At 43.4% G+C, this 18,808-nt stretch overlaps 2 protein-coding genes and 1 long non-coding RNA gene across 16 annotated transcripts in view; 2 read left to right on the forward strand and 1 right to left on the reverse strand.

The window, feature by feature from the left end:
• KCTD20 (potassium channel tetramerization domain containing 20) overlaps nt 1–18,808 on the reverse strand; it is a 55,826-nt gene that overhangs the window by 33,306 nt on the left and 3,712 nt on the right. For 8 of the 14 annotated variants that reach the window (XM_077999026.1, XM_015136134.3, XM_077999021.1 and 5 more), the window contains exon 1: nt 11,379–11,490. The exons of 4 other annotated variants lie outside the window; for them this stretch is intronic. The gene's annotated coding sequence lies outside the window, so the exon portion shown is untranslated. 14 annotated transcript variants of the gene reach the window in all.
• Nucleotides 6,534–11,461, forward strand: LOC144340409 (uncharacterized). Its single transcript, XR_013416516.1, has 2 exons — nt 6,534–7,836; nt 9,624–11,461. It is a non-coding gene; the product is annotated as an uncharacterized LOC144340409 (long non-coding RNA).
• PXT1 (peroxisomal testis enriched protein 1) overlaps nt 12,979–18,808 on the forward strand; it is a 55,337-nt gene continuing 49,507 nt past the window's right edge. Inside the window, exon 1 of the mRNA XM_078000306.1 lies at nt 12,979–13,137. Coding sequence (XP_077856432.1) covers nt 13,123–13,137 — 15 coding nt within the window. The 5' untranslated portion in view covers nt 12,979–13,122. The remainder of the gene's footprint in view (nt 13,138–18,808) is intronic.

Below are 18,808 nucleotides of genomic sequence, written 5' to 3' on the forward strand. Positions count from 1 at the left end.
CCTGGCCAACATGGTGAAACCCTGTCTCTACTAAAAATACAAAAATTAGCTGGGTGTGGTGGCACATGCCTGTAATCCCAGCTACTTGGGAGTCCGAGGCAGGAGAATCGCTTGAACCCAGGCGGCAGAGGTTGCAGTGAGCCAAGATTATGCCACTGCACTCCAGCCTGAGGGATAGAGCGAGACTCCGTCTCAAAAAAAAAAGTTAATTTTTTAGCGATGGGTTCTTGCTTTGTTGCCCAGGCTGGTCTCAAGCAATCCTCCTGCCTTGGCCTCCCAAAGTGCTGGGATTATAGGCATGAGCTACTGCATCTGGCCTCAGAATATTTTCTAGAACACCGGGATTTCTGCTGCTACCAATGGGCAAGTTTCTATCAGAATAAACCTCCTACTGGAGAGTGCTCAAAAAAGCTGAGTGAAACAGAAAAAAAAAATCTGTCTGAAGGCATCAGACAACTAGTAAAGTGGCCCAGACTCAAGAAGTCAATTCCTACAGAGAGGATGTGATGGTCAATTTTATGTATCAACTTGGCTAGGCTACAGTCCCTTTATTCAAACAAGTGTTATTCATACAAGTGTTGCTGTCAAGGTATTTGGTAGATACAATTAAAGTCTGTAGTTACTTACTTTAAGTAAGGAAGATTATCCTAGATAATCTGGGTGGGCCTGATCCAATCAGTTGCTTTAAGGGCAGAACAGAAACTTCTCTGATGAAAAAGAAATTCTGCCTGCAGACTGTAGCTTCTGCTCCTATCCGAGAGTTCCAGCCTGCCCCTCCTGGCTGCAACCTGCCTTACAGGTTTCAGACTTGCCTAGCTAGTCCCCAACACTGTATGAAGCAATTCCTTGCAATAAATATCCTAATACATATGTATGTTGTGAACACACACATACACACACACTACTGGTTCTATTGATTTGGTGGAACGCTAATAGAGAAAGCAAATAAATTAAGGTAAGCCCAACACTCTGTACCGCTTTTCTCCTCCAGATATTTGCCAGTTTGGAGGCAGCTGCCAAAAGGCTGTAAAGCTAAGTAGAAAGCTGCTAAAAAGTTGAGAAGTTTTTTGTTTGTTTTGTTTGTTTTTTTAGATGGAGTCTTGCTCTGTCACCCAGGCTGGAGTGCATGATCTTGGCTCACTCAACCATGCCCGGCCCAAAAGTTGAGAAGTTAAACAGAGCTTTTGTCAGCATCAAGGTGCTGGAGAGACAAAAACTGGAATGGGTCTGCAGAGGAGGAAGGATCCTGTGAAATACCCCAAGTTTTCCACTGGGAGCCTAAAAGTAACACTGTAGAATGGGGTGGCAAACTTTTCTGGTAAAAAGCCATAAAGTAGGCCGGGCACAGGGGCTCACGCCAGTAATCCCAGCACTTTGGGAGGCCAAGGCGGACGGATCACCCAAGGTCGGGAGTTGGAGACCAGCCTGACCAACGTGGAGAAACTCCGTCTCTACTAAAAATACAAAATTAGCCAGGCGTGGTGGTACATGCCTGCAATCCCAGCTACTCGGGAGGCTGAGGCAGGAGAATCACTTGAACCTGGGAGGCAGAGGCTGCAGTGAGCCAAGATGGCACCACTGCACTCCAGCCTGGGCAACAGGAGTGAAACTCTATCTAAAAAAAAAACAAAACACCATAAAGTAGCCTGGACGAGGTGGCTCATGCCTATAATCCTAGCACTTTGGGACACCAAGGCGGGCGGATCACCTGAGGTCATGAGTTCAAGACCAGCCTGGCCAACAACATGGTGAAACCCTGTCTCTACAGAAATACAAAAATTAGCCTGGCATGACTACAGGCAGGTGGGTGCCTGTAGTCCCAGGTACTTGGGAGATTGAGGCGGGAGAATTGCTTGAACCCAGAGATGGAGGTTGCAGTGAGCCGAGATCGTGTCACTGCACTCCAGCCTCGGGGACAGAGCAAGACTCCGACTCAAATAAGAAAAAAAAAAAAAAAAAAAGCTGGGCACAGTGGCTCACGCCTGTAATCCTAGCACTTTGGGAGGCCCAGCTGGGTGTATCACCTGAAATCAGGAGTTCAAGACCAGCCTGACCAATATGGTGAAACCCCATATCTACTAAAATCACAAAAATTAGCCGGGTGTGATGGCGTGTGCCCGTAGTCCCAGCTACTCAGGAGACTGAGGCAGGAGAATTGCTTGAACCCAGGAGGTAGAGGTTGCAGTGAGTCGAGATTACGCCACTGCACTCCAGCCTGGGCAACAGAGCGAGACTCCATCTCAAAAAAAAGAAGAAAGAAAATAAAGATGCACATTACAAGGATCACAGATGAAAAAAGACTATCATTACAGATCCCATGAGATTAAAAGGATGAGCAGTTATTCTGTACAACTTGTGCCAGTAAATTAGAATTTGCAGATGAAATGAATATTCCATAATTTATTGAAACTGACTTAGAAAAATTAGAAAATCTGCGAAGTCCTATATCTAGTAAAGAAATTTAATTGATAATTAAAACTTTTCCAGAATCAAATGGCTTGACTAGCAAATTTTCCCACACTTTTAAGGAAGAAATTATATCAAACTTTCTCATGAACGTAATCACAAAAATCCTAAACAAATTATGAGAAAATCAAATCCAGCCACATAAAAAAGGGTTATACATTATGGCAAAGATTGGCTTAACATTCAAAATTCAATTCATATGATTCACCAATGAAAAAAATAGGCCAGGCACGTTGACTCACACCTGTAATCTCAGCACTTTGGGAGGCCAAGGTGAGCAGATGACTTGAGGTCAGGAGTTTGAGACCAGCCTGGCCAACATGGCAAAACCCCGTCTCTACTAAAAATACAAAAATTAGCTGGGCATGGTGGCACGTACCTGTAATTCCAGCTATTCAGGAGGCTGAGGCATGAAAAGCACTTCAACCCAGGAGGAGGAGGTCGCAGTGAGCTGAGATTGCGCTACTGCACTGCCTGGGTGACAGAGTGAGACTCTGTCTCTAAATAAATAAATAGAAATCTGTTTGAAAATAACTAAAATAGTGCCAGGCGCAGCAGCTCATGCCTGTAATCCTAACATTCTAGGAGGCCAAGGCAGGAGGATCGCTTGAGCCCAGGAATTCAAGACAAGCCTGGACAACACAGTGAGACTTCGTTTCTACAAAAAATAAAAAAATTAGCTGGGTGTGGTGGCACATACCTGTAGTCCCAACTACTTGTGCAAGGCTGAGGTGGGAGGGCTGCTTAAGCCCAGAGGTCAAAGTTGCAGTGAGCTGAAATCTTGCCACTACACTTCAGCCTAAGTGACAGAGCAAGACCTTATTTCAAAAAGAGAAAATAACTGAAATAGCATGAAATAGTATGGATGTATTAGATTTTTAAAAGGCAGATTGAAACAATAAATGTATCCACAGAAAAAAAGATGGAAAAGATTATTCTCCCTTAACTGTAGAATCACGTGACTTTTCTTTTAAAAAGTTTTTGTCTTACTGAATATTCTAAAGTCTCTAAAATGAATGTGTTATTATCTTTAAAATAAGGAAAAATGAAAAGTATCTCAAAAAACAGATACCTCCTCAAGAAAATGTTGGAATCATTGGAACAGTTTCTTAAAAACTGCTTGTAGCTAGGTTCAGTGGCACACTTGTAGTCCCAGCCACTTAGCAGGCTGAGGTGGGAGGATCACTTGAGCCCAGAAGTTCTGGGCTGTAGTGTACTGTATCAATCAGGTGTCTGCACCAAATGTAGCATCAATGGTAACCTCCCAGGAGCAGGGGTCCACCAGGATGCTTAAGGAGGGAAGAACTGACCCAGGCTGGAAACAGAGCAAGTCAAAACTCCTGTGCTGATCAGTAGTGGGATCAAGACTGTGAATAGCTACTATACTTCAGACTGGGCAACATAGCAAGACTTCTATCTCTTAAAAAGTAAAATAAAATAAAGTAAATTTTTAAACTGCCTGAAGCAGTTTAAGAGAAAATTTTTAAAGTTTAATCAGAAAACAATATATTATCACATAAAATAGTCTGACATTCTTCCATCTAGATTAAAGAAGAAATGTGCTTAATAGATGAATTAGGAATTTAGGTTAATGTATGGAATAGATTTTCAAGCACATTATTCAGTAGGCTAACAGGATAATCTTAAATATAACACAATGATTTATGCAGAGGCATAATATGCTTCTTAGGATATACAAAAGTAAGCATGGTTCTGAAGAACAGGTAAAGCCAGTCACAAGAAAACGAATGCTGCCTGGGCCTCATGGCATAGGACATAGTGATAACAGCAAGGGAGCATTCAGAGTACCCAACACATAACCTTTTTTTTTTTTTTTTTAAGACGGAGTCTCGCTCTGTCGCCCAGGCTGGAGTGCAGTGGCACAATCTTAGCTCACTGCAACCTCTGCCTCCCAGGTTCAAGTGATTGTCCTGCCTCAGCCTCCCGAGTAGTTGGGATTACAGGCACGTGCCACCGTGCCCAGCTAATTTTTGTATTTTTAGTAGAGACAGGGTTTCGTCATGTTGACCAGGCTGGTCTAGAACTCCCGACCTCAGGTGATCCACCTGCCTCCGCCTCCCAAAGTGTTGGGATTACAGGCATAAGCCACTGCACCAGCCCCAACGCATAACTTCTTAAACAGACTGTCAGGGCTGAACTGTGTCTCCCTCAAAATTCATATGTGAAGCCCTAACCCCTAGTCCTCAGAATGTGTCTATATTTGGAGACAGGGCCTTTAAAGAGGTAATTAAGGTTAAATGAAGTCATTAAGGTGGGCCCTAATCCAATACGTCTGGTGTCCTCAAAATGGGGAGATTAGAACACATAAACAGAGGGATGACAATGTGAAGATGAGAGGTGAAGCCAGCTGGACTTCCTGGGTCAAGTGGGGACTTGGAGAACTTTTCTGCCCAGCTAAAGGATTGTAAACGCAATTGGAGAACTTTTCTGCCTAGCTAAAGGATTGTAAACCCACCAATCAGTGGTCTGTGTCTAGCTAAAGGATTCTAAATGCACCAATCAGCACTCTGTAAAAACGCACCAATCAGCAGGACATGGGTGGGGCCAAATAAGGGACTAAAAGCTGGCCACCCAAGCCAGCAGCAGCAACCCACTCAGGTCCCCTTCCACGCTGTGGAAGCTTTGTTGTTTTGCTCCTCACAATAAATCTTGCTGCTGCTCACTCTTTAGGTGTGCACTACCTTTAAGAGCTTTAACACTGACTGTTAAGGTCTGCGGCTTCACTCCTGAAGCCAGCGAGACCATGAACGCACTGGCAGGAACAAACAACTCCGGACACACCACCTTTAAGAGCTGTGACACTCACTGCAGAGGTCTGCGGCTTCACTCCTGAAGTCAGCAAGACCACGAACCCATTGGAAGGAAGAAACTCCGGACACATCTGAACATCTGAAGGAAAAATCTCCGGACACACCATCTTTAAGAACTGTAACACTATCGCGAGGGTCCGTGGCTTCATTCTTGAAGTCAGTGAGACCAAGAACCCACCGGAAGGAATAAATTCCAGACACAAAGACACAGGGAAAAGAAAATGGTCATCTACAAGTCAAAGACAGAGGCCTCAGAAGAAAATAAACCCTCCTGACACCATCTTGGCCTTCTAGCTTCCAAAATTGTGAGAAAATAAATTTCTGTTGTTCAGACCACCCAGACAGTGGTCCTTTGCTTTGGCAGCCTTAGCAAACCAATACACAGATATAACTGCAAAAATTAAATTTCACCTTCCCCCTGTAAAAAAGAGATTTGAGAACACATGGAGGATGTCTTAGATAATTTTAAGATATGTACTGTGATCTTCACATAGAGGTGTAAGTTACTACCTGTTTTATTCTAAGGAAATTGAACTTCCAATAATCTATGCAACAATAATTCATTGTAACTTTCCTCCATAATTTTTAAGATGGTATTTTACATTTGTATAGCATATAAAATTCAAATTTCATCCCTATTTGTCACTTTATTTGATCCTCACAACTTTCTGTATAAAACAGAAATTTTGAACCTAGAAACACAGAGCTAGCAGTGACAGCGACAACTAGAAGCAAATCATCTGACCTGGATCATGGATTTTTCCACTACATTCCAATGCTTTCCAAAATTTTAGTAATGTTCCTATTTTAGTAAGGGCAGAGATAAAGCTTACTTTATATCTATACTTATCATTAAACCTCAGTTATTTCAAATATATATACAAATATATATTTGGAGACAGGATGGTGCTCTGTCGCCCAGGCTGGTGTGCAGTGGCACCATCTCAGCTCACTGTAACCTCCACCTTCCGGGTTCAGTTGATCCACCCACCTCAGCCTCCAGAGTAGCTAGGATTAAAGGCGCACAGCACCACACCTGGCTCGTTTTTATATTTTTTGTAGAGACAGAGTTGTGCCATGTTGCTTAGACTGATCTCAAACTCCTGGGCTCAAGTGATGTGTCCACCTCAGCCTCCCAAAGTGCTGGGATTATAGGTGTGAGCTACAGCACCCACCGTGAAATAAATTATAGATATGTTTTCCTTTCTAAGCACAACCATATATCAAAAATTATAATTTTTTCCTTTTTGTTTTTGAGACAGAGTCTCGCTCTATCGCCCAGGCTGGAGTGCAGTGGTGCAATCTTGGCTCACTGAAATCTCTGCCTCCCAGATTCAAGCAATTCTCATGACCCAGCCTCCCCAGTAACTAACTGGGATTACAGGCGCATGCCACCATGCCCAACTAATTTTCTGTATTTTTAGTAGAGACGGGGGTTTTGCCATGTTGGCCAGGATGGTTTCAAACTCCTAGCCTCAAATGATCTGCCCACCTCAGCCTCTCAAAGTGCTGGGATTACAGGCTCGAGCCACCCTGCCCAGCCTAAAAAATATTTTTTAAAACATTAATGGCCAGCATTTCCTGAAAACTTACAGTTTGTGAGGCACAGCTCTATTAACTTTACATGAATTAACTCAATCCTAAAAATCCTGGGATAGGTAGGTACTATTACTGTCTATTTCAGAGACAGAAACTGATAAAGTACTTTATCCAAGCTAGTAAATGGAGGAGTCAGGATTTGAACCCAGGCAACATTAACTCCACAACCCACATTCTTTTTTTTTTTTTTTGAGACAGAGTCTCGCTCTGTCGCCCAGGCTGGAGTGCAGTGGCGCAATATCGGCTCACTGCAAGCTCTGACTCCCAGGTTCACGCCATTCTCCTGCCTCAGCCTCCCGAGTAGCTGGGACTACAGGCACCTGCCACCATGCCTGGCTAATTTGTTTGTATATTTAGTAGAGACGGGGTTTCACTGTGTTAGCCAGGATGGTCTTGATCTCCTGACCTCGTGATCCGCCTGCCTCGGCCTCCCAAAGTGCTGGGATTACAGGCATGAGCCACCGCGCCCGGCCCACAACCCACATTCTTAACCACTTCGCAACGAAATACAACTAGGACACTCTTGAGCGTATATTTTAATGGCTTTGAAGTCAAGTGGACTTAAACTTTACTACAGGCTCAGCCACTTATTAGGTACATTATTTGGGGCAAACTTAATCTCTTATATCTTAGAGTCTTTATCTATAGAAAGGAGATAATTAAATGGGACAGTGATGTAAAACCATTTAGTAAGTGGCTGGTATAGAATGTATACTAATTATTAAGCCCTTACTATTTTTATTTTTATTTTTACTACTTTCATGAATATACAACACCAATCAATCCTACAGTGTCTAATTTGGGGATTCCAAGCTAAAACATCAAAAGGCCCTCTTTCTTCATCCGTAATTCTCTCCTTCCTATTCTTCCAGAAATATATGTACTATTCCCAATAATCTCATTTTCCATAAGTTAAGAAATATCGCATTGGATGAGGTTAGTAGTTAGATGAGTCTTAAATTCTTTGTTCACTTTTTAATTTTTAAAATAACACAGACAGGATCTCCCTATGTTGCCCAGGATGGTCTGGAACTTCTGGGCTAAAGAAATCCTCCCCCCATGACCTCCCAAAGTGCTGGGATTACAGGCGTAAGCCACCACACCCAGCCATCAGTCTTAAATTCTATCACAGGGGTACCTAGTAAGTTTGGTAAGGACAATAGTTATACTCTTGATAACAACTTCCAAAGATTCTGGGCATTGCTCAAGCATTTAACATATTTTAAAAATCACCGAAGTAGTTATCTAAGCTTTTATTTAATCTTTTTTAAAAATACTGAGTTCAGGCCTGGCGCGGTGGCTCACACCTGTAATCCCAGCACTTTGGAAGGCCCAGGAAGGCAGATCACCTGAGGTCAGGAGTTTTGAGACCAGCCTGGCCAACATGGTGAAACCCCGTCCCCACTAAAAACACAAAAAATTAGCCGGGCATGGTGGTGGGTGCCTGCTGTAATCCCAGCTACTCAGGAGGCTGAGGCAGGAGAATCACTTGAACCTAGGGGGCGGAGGTTGCAGTGAGCCGAGATCGCGCCACTGTACTCCAGCCTGGGCAATTAAGAGCGAAACGCTGTCTCAAAAACAAACAAACAAAAAAAAAAAAACTGAGTTCGTAACATTTCTTGGGCTTTACAAGATAGCTATCTCTTGCTCTTATTTGTCCTTTCACTACTTATTTCAAGCTTCAAAGAATTCCTTAGCAGTAGTACTCCCACTTTTTATGATTTATATGGTTACATCATATCCTCCTTCAATCTCCATTTTTCCAGATAAGATACTATTGCTTTTGTAGTCACATGAAAGTCTCTCCATTTTCTCCATCTACTTATAATTTCTCTGGACCTTTTCTACTTTTGAAGCATTTTTCTTGAGATAATTTGGTGGGAAGAACACTGGGCTAGGAGCCAGAAGTCCTCACTCTGCAATCTCATCTCTCAGATTCTTTATCTGAGAGGATTGCACTTGATAAATTTGTAATAGGCTCCTTTATATCTCTAAGCCTCATATATCTAAGACTCTGGATCTTCCAACTAAAAATCATTTGGTATTCTAACAATTCCCCTCAATTTTTTACTCCACTTAGCCAAAGAGGGGCAGGAAGATCAGATTGAAGGGTAGAGGAAGACACAACAATCAGGAAGCTCAGGGCTACAGAAGGAAGACATGACATTTTACGAATCAACAGAAAAAGATTCAATAAGAGAAATCAGACACCAAAAAAAGGAAAAAAGTCAGAGAAACACATGGCCTAATTCTAACCTCATCTCTACACATCTATTTGAAGGGGGAATAAGAAATACAAAAATGTGTATATTACTGTCCTTACTAAAGTTATTAGGTGTCTCTGTTACAGAATTTTTTTTTTTTTTTGAGACGGGGTCTCGCTCTGTTGCCCAGGCTGAGTACAATGGCGTGATCTCGGCTCACTGCAACCTCTGCCTCCCAGATTCAAGTGATTCTCCTGCCTCAGCCTCCCGAGTAGCTGGGATTACAGGTGCCCACCACCATGCCTGGTTTATTTTTGTATTTTTAGTAGAGACAGGGTTTCACCAGGTTGGTCTGAAACTCCTGACCTCAGGTGATCCACCTGCCTCGGCTTCCCAAAGTGCTGGGATTACAGATGTGAGCCACCATGCCCGACTTCCGTTACAGAATTTAAGACTGACCTAACTACTAACCTCATCCAATGTATTTCTCAACTTCTTACGGAAAACGAGATTATTGGAATAGTACGCATATTTCTGGAATAATAGGAAGGAATGAATTATGGATGAATAAAGAGAACCTTTTGGCAGCAGTGGAGTTTATCCAACCCTCATTTCTGCCTCAGAGAAGCAATGCAACTCTGTGCCAAGATATATATGTCTATATCGCTATGCTGTTGATAAAACGGCCTATGACAGTGCTTTGAAGAAAATAGGCATTACGCAGATATTTGATGACTAAATTAATGTCCAGCTGAACTGGAAGCCCTCATAATGCTACTAGTACTGCTACATACCGGATAATATGACAGTCAAGGCCATGGGAATTATATGGCATTGGCTGCCCTGGTTCCATGGGGAGACTGAGTAAACTGGGCGGAGGAGATTTGGCCTAATGGCATTAAGCTCTGACGATACTAGAAGCAGCCCTCAGAAGGAAAAGATAAATGGGCTATCTCTAAACCACCAGAGCAATATCGGAATATGTATGAAAATCATTTCCTACCCCGTGTCAGGGTCAAAAAAAAAGCACTATGTTTTCTCATACTGGCTTCTGGAGAGTTAGAGCTTCTTGTCCTAGGACTGGTTTGGGGCAGGCGACTGGTTTACGACAGGTTTGGGGAGGAATACATAGACAAAGGGTTAAGGTTGTTGGGCAGCCCAGCCTAAAGGTGGTGTTTCTCAGCGTGTGGTCCCTGGACCAAGAGTAGGGGTGCCTGCTTAAATCCCAGACTCAGGGACTCATCACAAATCTCTAGAATCATATTTATGGAAGAGGTGCTACGGTACTGCAACCTTATTACTAAGGAACAATCTTCTGTTTCAGAACTATGGCCTAGGATTTGGGGTTTCAGGTGGGGGCCTTGAGCGGAAGTCCTCTGACTCTGGCTTCATCACATCCGACAGACATTACTACAACACTTTGTTTTGGAGACCACTAAAAAAATACCTCAACTTCTCACAGGGCGAACAGGAACAAAACTAAGGACTCTGGAATGTATTTTCATAAGCTGGTTAAACACTAGTTCCTTTACAGCCTTGTTTATTACGTTAGTTTGTTCACTAGATTCTTATTTAAAAATAAATCTCTTCAACCGAAGAATTTTCAGAAAGAATCACAAACTCCAAAACAGAAGAGGTTTTCTCATAGTACAGAACTGGGCTTGTAAACCTGAAGACACTGCTATAAAAAGCAAAGTTTTATTTAAAAGAAAATTGCTGGTTAAGGCTTTCCCCAGCGCTTTTGCACTCAGAGCCACGAATGAAAGCTGGCAATTTGCGGGTGGCAGGGAAGGAAGACGCGGAAACAGGGCTGAAAAGATCGGGCAAAATGCACCCGGCTCCAGAGTTCAGGAGGAAGTCCCACCAACTACCTAATTTTTAATGGAGCCAATTAATTGCCAGAAGAACCGCGTCTGCAAATGTTTTGCCAGTCAACACTCCAGGTTCTCGCCATTCCTCTCGGGATGAACCACCCGAGGCCTGCAAAAAGCAGTCAAGTTATACTTCAGCTGTGCCCACCACCTCGGCGCAGCGTCGCCTCCCTCCCCAGGATCACCAGACTCTGCCCTCCGCGCGGAAACAGGACCCCATCACGCCGGTGCCGACAGGTTCCTCGCGCCCAGCTTAGCCCCGCGGCCTTTTGACTTGGGGGTCCGAGCCGCCGCCGCGTGCGGAGGAGAAGCCCCCTCGGCCACAAAGGGGAGACTCGGGCCACGCCCGCCACCACACTCGCCCTGCCCGGTCTTCGCGCCCGAAACCGTCCCGCGCCGCCACTTACTCGTCGCTCCCCGCCGCGCTGTCGCGCTCGGGGATGGAATCCGCCCGGGAGGCGCGCGCAGACCGCGCAGCCAGAAGCCGCAGCCGGGACCCGCTGTGCCGCAGCGGCGCGCGCCCCCCGCCCCAGCCCGCGCGGCCACGCGGCTGAGTCACCCAGCGCTTCACGTTAAGAGTCCCCTCCGCGCGTGGCACGCCGGGAAGGCCGTGTCGGGGGACCCCGCCCGGGGCCGCACCGTAAATGGGAGTCGTCTTTCCTCCAGTCCACTCTGCACCCGACCGCAGCGGGCGCACTTTTCTGAGTTGCGCATACCCTCTCAATTATTAAAGGTTGCAGACGGAAAAGTTAGTAGTTTTCGGAATTGTAGAATGCGCTCGCGCAGCGCCAGGACGGCTGATACTTACCCGAAAATGTGGAACCCTGATCTCCCCATGCTTGGAGCGGGATTGGGGGCAGCGTAGTAAGAATACTGGAGTTGCTTAAACGCATTTGCTCGAAAGTCACTACCCTGGACATACATTCTGGCCAAAAGAAAGGGGGAAACCTCCACGTTTTTTTCAAATATTGAGTTTCATGAAGGTACCTGCTATGACGAAGTTATATTACAAATTTTAAATCCACCGGAAGCAAGTTACTGGGAAAACTGTGTTATGAGTAAAATATTTCAGCATTCAAAAAACATCTATGTGTGGTCCATGTCCTATAAACCGAATGCTGGAAAACCCAAAAGGAAGTTCTTATTGTCATGGTTTCTAGTGGCTTTTGTACTTTTAAAAATTACACTAGGCCGGGTGCGGTGGCTCACGCTTGTAATCCCTGCCCTTGGGAGGCCGAGGCGGGCGGATCACCTGAGGTCGGGGTTTCCAGACCAGCCTGGCCAACATGATGAAACCCCGTCTCTGCTAAAAATACAAAAATTAGCCAGGCATGGTGGCGGGCGCCTGTATGATTCTAGCTGCTCGGGAGGCTGAGGCAGGAGAATCACTTGAACCCAGGAGGCAACTGGGAAGTTGCAGTGAAGTTCCCTCTCAAATATATATATATATATATATGTCTCTATATACTAATTAAATATACTAATTATGCAAGCTATTGTAAATTGTTGTTGAAAGCTATATAAACTAATAGCACAATTTTTAAAATTCTGGGTCGATTTTCCTTTTCCTTACAAGAGTCTCTAAAAACTAATTTGGAACTAAGGATTAAAATTGGTGTTGAAGTGGAAAGAATGTAAGAAAATAGTTTGACTCATTTCAGTGGGTTTCACATGGTTAACGGATACTTGTATAGCAAACTTGTTTTATCAGGGTCAAAAACTTTAATTTTCAAAACTGAAGACATAAGTTGTTTCATTATAATTTGGTCTTAGAGGCATAGAGGGTCATTTTCCATTTCTGTTCTCCCTCGTTTATGACTGTAAAGTATGCAAGACTGTATTGTGTTTATCTCAACATGGGCTAGGCTATGAGGCTGCACACTCGTCATCTGTAAGTCAGTCTCACGTCCCCATGGTGACTCAGCTTCCCTGCTGCTTGCGTCTCTGGCTCTGCCATCCTAGCACTTCCGGGCTGGCAGAAGAGCTAGACTGGAGAATCTGTAAGGGCTCTCCTTTGCCTCTGCCAGAAGTGAGTGGCCTTTTCACTTCTGCTGATGTGTTTCACTGTCCTGAACTGGCCACCCGACTCAACCTGACTGACTCTAAGAAGGCTGTGAGATATAAATTCCTGCATGCCTGGAGAAAAGGAATATGAAAAAAGATTTGGTAAATACATGGCTATAAACCAATTTGAGTGAGTTATAGTCTCCAAACTTTACAATAGTAGCAGCATAGAGGATTGTTCAAACTAATGCCTTTATTTCCGTTGTTATAAAGTACAGTGTTACGGCCTTTGAGTCAAAGAAAAAAAACCCTTCTGATATTCCTGCAAAACAGTTCTTGAAACAAATTCTTCCTTTCTGGAAAGATTCCTTCCTGCAGATTTGTATATTGTCTTCCTCAGCCTCCCAAGTAGCTGGGACTACAGGTGCCCGCCACCTCGCCCGGCTAATTTTTTGTATTTTTTTTTTTAGTAGAGACGGGGTTTCACCGTGTTAGCCAGCATGGTCTCGATCTCCTGACCTCGTGATCCGCCCATCTCGGCCTCCCAAAGTGCTGGGATTACAGGCTTGAGCCACCGCGCCCGGCCTTTTTTTTTCTTATTGTGGAGAACGGAGTTCTTATTCTATTGCCCACACAGGTCTTGAACTCCTAGGCTCAAGCTATCCTCCAGATTCTGCCTCCCTAAATTTGGGGATTACCGGCATGAGCCACTGCACTGGCTGCAGATTTGTGGTTTACAAAAATCTGGCCTGAAGTTTGGAGAATCAGGCTAACTACTGGGTCTTATTTTTTTTTTAAACACTTTCATTTTGGAAATTAAAGCATACAGAAAGATATAATAAACACTTGTTATCCATCATCCAAAATAAATAAGTGATAACATGACTTTTAATTTATAGTTAATGGTTCTACTTTTGGCTAAAATTTCATGTAATGAACAGCATATCAGACTGGGTACCTTTTTTGGGCAGACTTCAAGGAGACAGGATATGAGAAATGTATATTCACAGAAAGCATAGGTGTTTGCTGATTTTTATCATTTTATTTCTAATTTAATGTAGGTATCTCAAGACCCTGAGTCTCTGAGATGTATTTATATCTGAAATCAAAACCTTTTTTTTTGAGACAGGGTCTCCCTTTGTTGCCCAGACTGGGTGCAGTGGCGTGATCACCACTCACTGCAGCCTCGACCTTCTGGACTCAGGTGATCCTCCCATCTCAAGCTCCAAGACAGCTGGGACTACAGTCATGAACCACCACACCCAGCTAATTTTTAAAATTTTTTTGTAGAGATAGGGTGGGAAGGGGGAGTCCTAGGCTCAAGCAATCCTCCCAGTTTGGCCTCCCAAAGTGCTGGGGTTACAGGCATGAGCCCCGGGGCCCCCTACTGAAACCGTAATGTCAAATTGGTAGACTTGGAGTTTTCAATTGACATAATGGCAATATAGTTCATCTGATTTGCTGAATTATTTAAGTCTCCTTAAACAGCATCTACTACCAGTAAAATTACAAAGCACTCATCCCAACATTTTATATCATTTAGGCTTCTTAATAACCATAGAAGATAGATTTTATTACTCTTATTTACAAATGAGGAAATCAAGACATAAGCATGAAGTGTTTAAGGTCATTAAACTACTAACGAGGTGCTTGTGGGCTGAGAACTCAGGTCGTCTAATTTCAAAGTTCTTGTTCATCATACACTAAATAGTGACAATTCCAAACAACTAATTTAAGGTTGACTCTTAAGAATAAAAATATTTTTAAAATAATAGCTATTGTAAATTGTCGTACAAAAAGCTAATTCTCATTTCTACTGACTAATCTTATGTAGTAAATGTAAAAACTAACCAAAAATCCCCAGATTTTGAACTATCTCTCTCAAAGTAATTACATTTGCTAAATGTTGGTTTTGTTTTCTGAGACAGAGTCTTGCCCTGTCACTCAGGCTGGAGTACAGTGGTGGGATCATGCAACCTCAGCCTCCTGGGCTCAAGTGATCCTCCCACCTCAGCCTCCTGCGTAGCTAGGACTACAGGTGCAACACGCCAAGCTAATTTTTTAATTTGTAGAGAGGAAGTCTCACTATATTGCCCAGGCTGGTCTCAAAGTCCTGTGGGGAGTCAGGATAGAGGAGTCAGGAAATGTGGAAATGTGTTACCCTGGGTTTCGGCCAAGGCTGGGCGTAAACTGATAATGTTTATCTCTTGTTATTCCTGTTACTGGTTTACGAACGGGCTCTGGCCTTCCTATCCCATGTACCGGCTCTGACAGCTCACATGACCTCTTGTTTATGAACATACAAGTCTCATTCTTAAACCTAATACTGAGAATGCCTAGAAGTTTTCTTTTCTTTTTCAGCTTTATGTGAGTGTTGTTGTTGATGATGTTTTGAGACGGAGTCTCCCTCTGTCGCCCAGGCTGGAGTGCAATCTCTGCTCACTGCAACCTCCACCTCCCGGGTTCAAGTGATTCTCCTACCTCAGCCTCCCAAGTAACGGGGATTACAGGCACACGCCACCGTGCCCAGCTAATTTTTATATTTTTAGTAGAGATGGGGTTTCACCAGGTTAGGTCAGGCTCTTCTCCAATTCCTGACCTCAGATGATCCACTGGCCTCTGCCTCCCAAAGTGCTGGGATTACAGGCGTGAGCCACCACTCCCAGCCACCTTATATGGGTTTTAAATAAACAGCATTTGAAAAAGAAAATAGGCAGGACACGGTGACTCATGCCTGTAATCCCAGCACTTTGGGAGGCCAAGGTGGGAGGATCACCTGAGGTCGGGAGTTTCAGACCAGCCTGGCTAACATGGTGAAACCCTGTCTCTACTGAAAATACAAAAAATTAGCTGGATGCGGTGGTGCGCCTGTAATCCCAGCTACTCGAGAGGCCGAGGCAGAAGATTCACTTCAACCCAGGAGGCGGAGGTTGCAGTGAACCTAAGGCAGGAGAATTGCTTGAACCCAGGAGGCGGAGGTTGCAGTGAGCCAGGATCACACCACTGCTCCAACCTGGGCGACAGCGAGACTCTGTCTCAAAAAAAAAAAAAAAGATTCCAATAACCCACTGAGCCACCACAGAAAGCTATGAGATATTTATTTAGTAGATAGGTAAACTTTATTTCGCAAGCCCAAGGGGATAATTTACTTTCCATCCCCCTCTCTTTCAAAATAGAGAACCTCCAACAAATGGTATATAAAGGAAAACAAAGCAAACAAAAGAGGGAAACTTTGCAGTTTATTAACTCAAGCATGAAAGTACAGAAAATAAGCAGGGCTCAACATACTTGGAAAAGTAAGTCTGAATTTATTGCATTAAAACATGGTGTTGCACTAATCCAGCCGGGCGCAGTGGCTCACGCCTGTAATCCCAGCACTTTTGGAGGTCGAGGCGGGTGGATCACGAGGTCAGGAGATCCAGACCTTCCCGACTAACACGGTGAAACCGCATCTCTACTAAAAATACAAAAAATTAGCCGGGCGTGGTGGTGGACGCCTGTAGTCCCAGCTACTCAGGAGGCTGAGGCGGGAGAATGGCGTGAACCCAGGAGGTTAAGCTTGCAGTGAGCCGAGATCACACCACTGCACTCCAGCCTGGGAGACAGAGTGAGACTCTGTCTCAAAAAATAATAATAATAATAATAAAAAGAAAGCATTAATAAAACAGAACCTACTTTTACTTCAGTCATTTGGTCCCTAGGAATTCAAAATAATGCCGAAGGAGATGAAACATAGTAGTTTATAAACAATTTTGAGACCAGCATGAAATGACTAAGGACTATGATGTAATTTCCTTTTCAGAAAACATACAATTCAGGACAAACAGTTATCGATGGAATAAATAAACAAACATACAATTATCAGACACAGCCATAAGACTTATTTAGAAAAGAATAAATAACATATCTTTATCCTAGAGTTAGTTCTAGAGTTATTCTACTACATTCTGGATGTGGTTGAGGGCAGCATTTCCTATAGCTGAATGAAATTAGTGAAAAGATATAGGTTATGCTTTCAGTAGTGAAAAGTGAAAATGATTTATTCTAGAAACCTTGATTATATTATAGTACTGTCAAATTATTAAAATATTGACAAATTATGTACAGTTTAGTAAGAGCTGGCAGCTCGCTATGAGATTCTTTTATTTTGCTCAAATCATGTCCTTCTCCTTTCCCCAGACTATGAATAATTGAAAACATGGAAAATCTGTTTATCAAAACATGTGTCCTCCTGGCCCCTATGTCCACTGTAAGAAACTTCATCATAAGGAACAAACACATAAACAATAAGATAAATAATGAGAACTAGGTAAATTCAGAAAGATTTCTTTGGCTTATTAACTAAGAGTCCAAACAGAGCTTTCTCTTTGCTTATTCAGAGTTGTAATGCCTACTTGGAAACAAGTCAGTGTTTGTGAATATATATATATAAAGTACATGAAAAGGGAAGAATTAAACACATGAAGTGATGGCCAGGAGCAGCGGCTCACACCTGTAATCCCAGCACTTTGGGAGGCTGAGGCGGGAGGATCACTTGAGGTCAGGAATTTGAGACAAGCCTGGCCAATATGGTGAAACCCTGTCTCTACTAAAAATACAAAAATTAACAGGCATGGTAGCACATGCCTTTAAGTCCCAGCTACTCAGGAGGCTGAGGCAGGAGAATTGCTTGAACCTGGGAGGCGGAGGTTGCAGTGAGCCAAGATCATGCCATTGCACTCCAGCCTGGGCGTTGCAGCGATACTCCATCTCAAAAAAAAAAAACAAAAACAGAAAAAGAAAAAAAATGTTATATCATTTTTATAAGGCAGTATGATGTAGTGAAAACAAATATTGGAAAACAAGCCAGAGGACCTGTGTTTGAGGCTATTTCACACTTACTGATTAAACAAGTCACCCAGAAGGTTAGGTTTCCTAATCTGTAGGTAACTGACCTACTTTTGCCATGAGGTTGTTATGAAAAAGAAAAAATCAAAATGAATGCAAAAATATTTTATAACCTCTAAAAATTAGCTGGGCATGGTGGCAAGTTCCTGTAATCCCAGCTACTCAGGAGGCTGAGGCAGAAGAATCGCTTGAACCCAGGAGGCAGAGGTTGCAATGAGCCGAGATCACGCCCCTGCACTCCAGCCTGGATGACAGAGCAAGACTCTCAAAAAAAAAGAAAAAAGAAAGCATTGGCCAGGCATGGTGGCTCACGCCTGTAATCCTAGCACTTTGGAAGACCAAGGTGGGCAGATCACGGGGTCAGGAGATTGAGACCATCCTGGCTAACATGGTGAAACCCCGTCTCTACTAAAAATACAAAACATGTAGCCAGGCATGGTGGCAGGCACCTGTAGTCCCACCTACTCGGGAGGCTGAGGCAGGAGAATGGCATGAACCCTGGAGGTGGAGCTTGCAGTGAGCTGAGATTGCACCAGAAATTTAGATCGCGCTAGAGAAAGGTAAGGTACTACTAGTATTAATATGATATATATACCCCATCCAAACTAATATTATCTTTTTCCTGAGGTAAAATTGTCCTCGTTAATGTCGACCTTAAATTGTTTGCATATCAAAATATACCAGTTAGTTTTCTTAACATTTGTTCTGCAGTTTTTTGTTTGTTTGTTTTTTGAGCTGGAGGCTTGCTATATTGCCCAGGCTGGTCTTGAACTCCTAGAATCAAGAGATCCACCCGCCTCAGCCTCCTGGTTAGCTGGGATTACAGGCACGTGGAACCATGTCTGGCTTGTTATACAGCTTTAATGAAAATAAAAACATGTTACAGTGATGAAATATTTTCAATTTTTTTTCTTTTATCCATAATCATGAATAACAACAGAATTAC

This window comes from Macaca mulatta, chromosome 4, assembly GCF_049350105.2.
Source record: "Macaca mulatta isolate MMU2019108-1 chromosome 4, T2T-MMU8v2.0, whole genome shotgun sequence".
NCBI lineage: Eukaryota > Metazoa > Chordata > Mammalia > Primates > Cercopithecidae > Macaca > Macaca mulatta.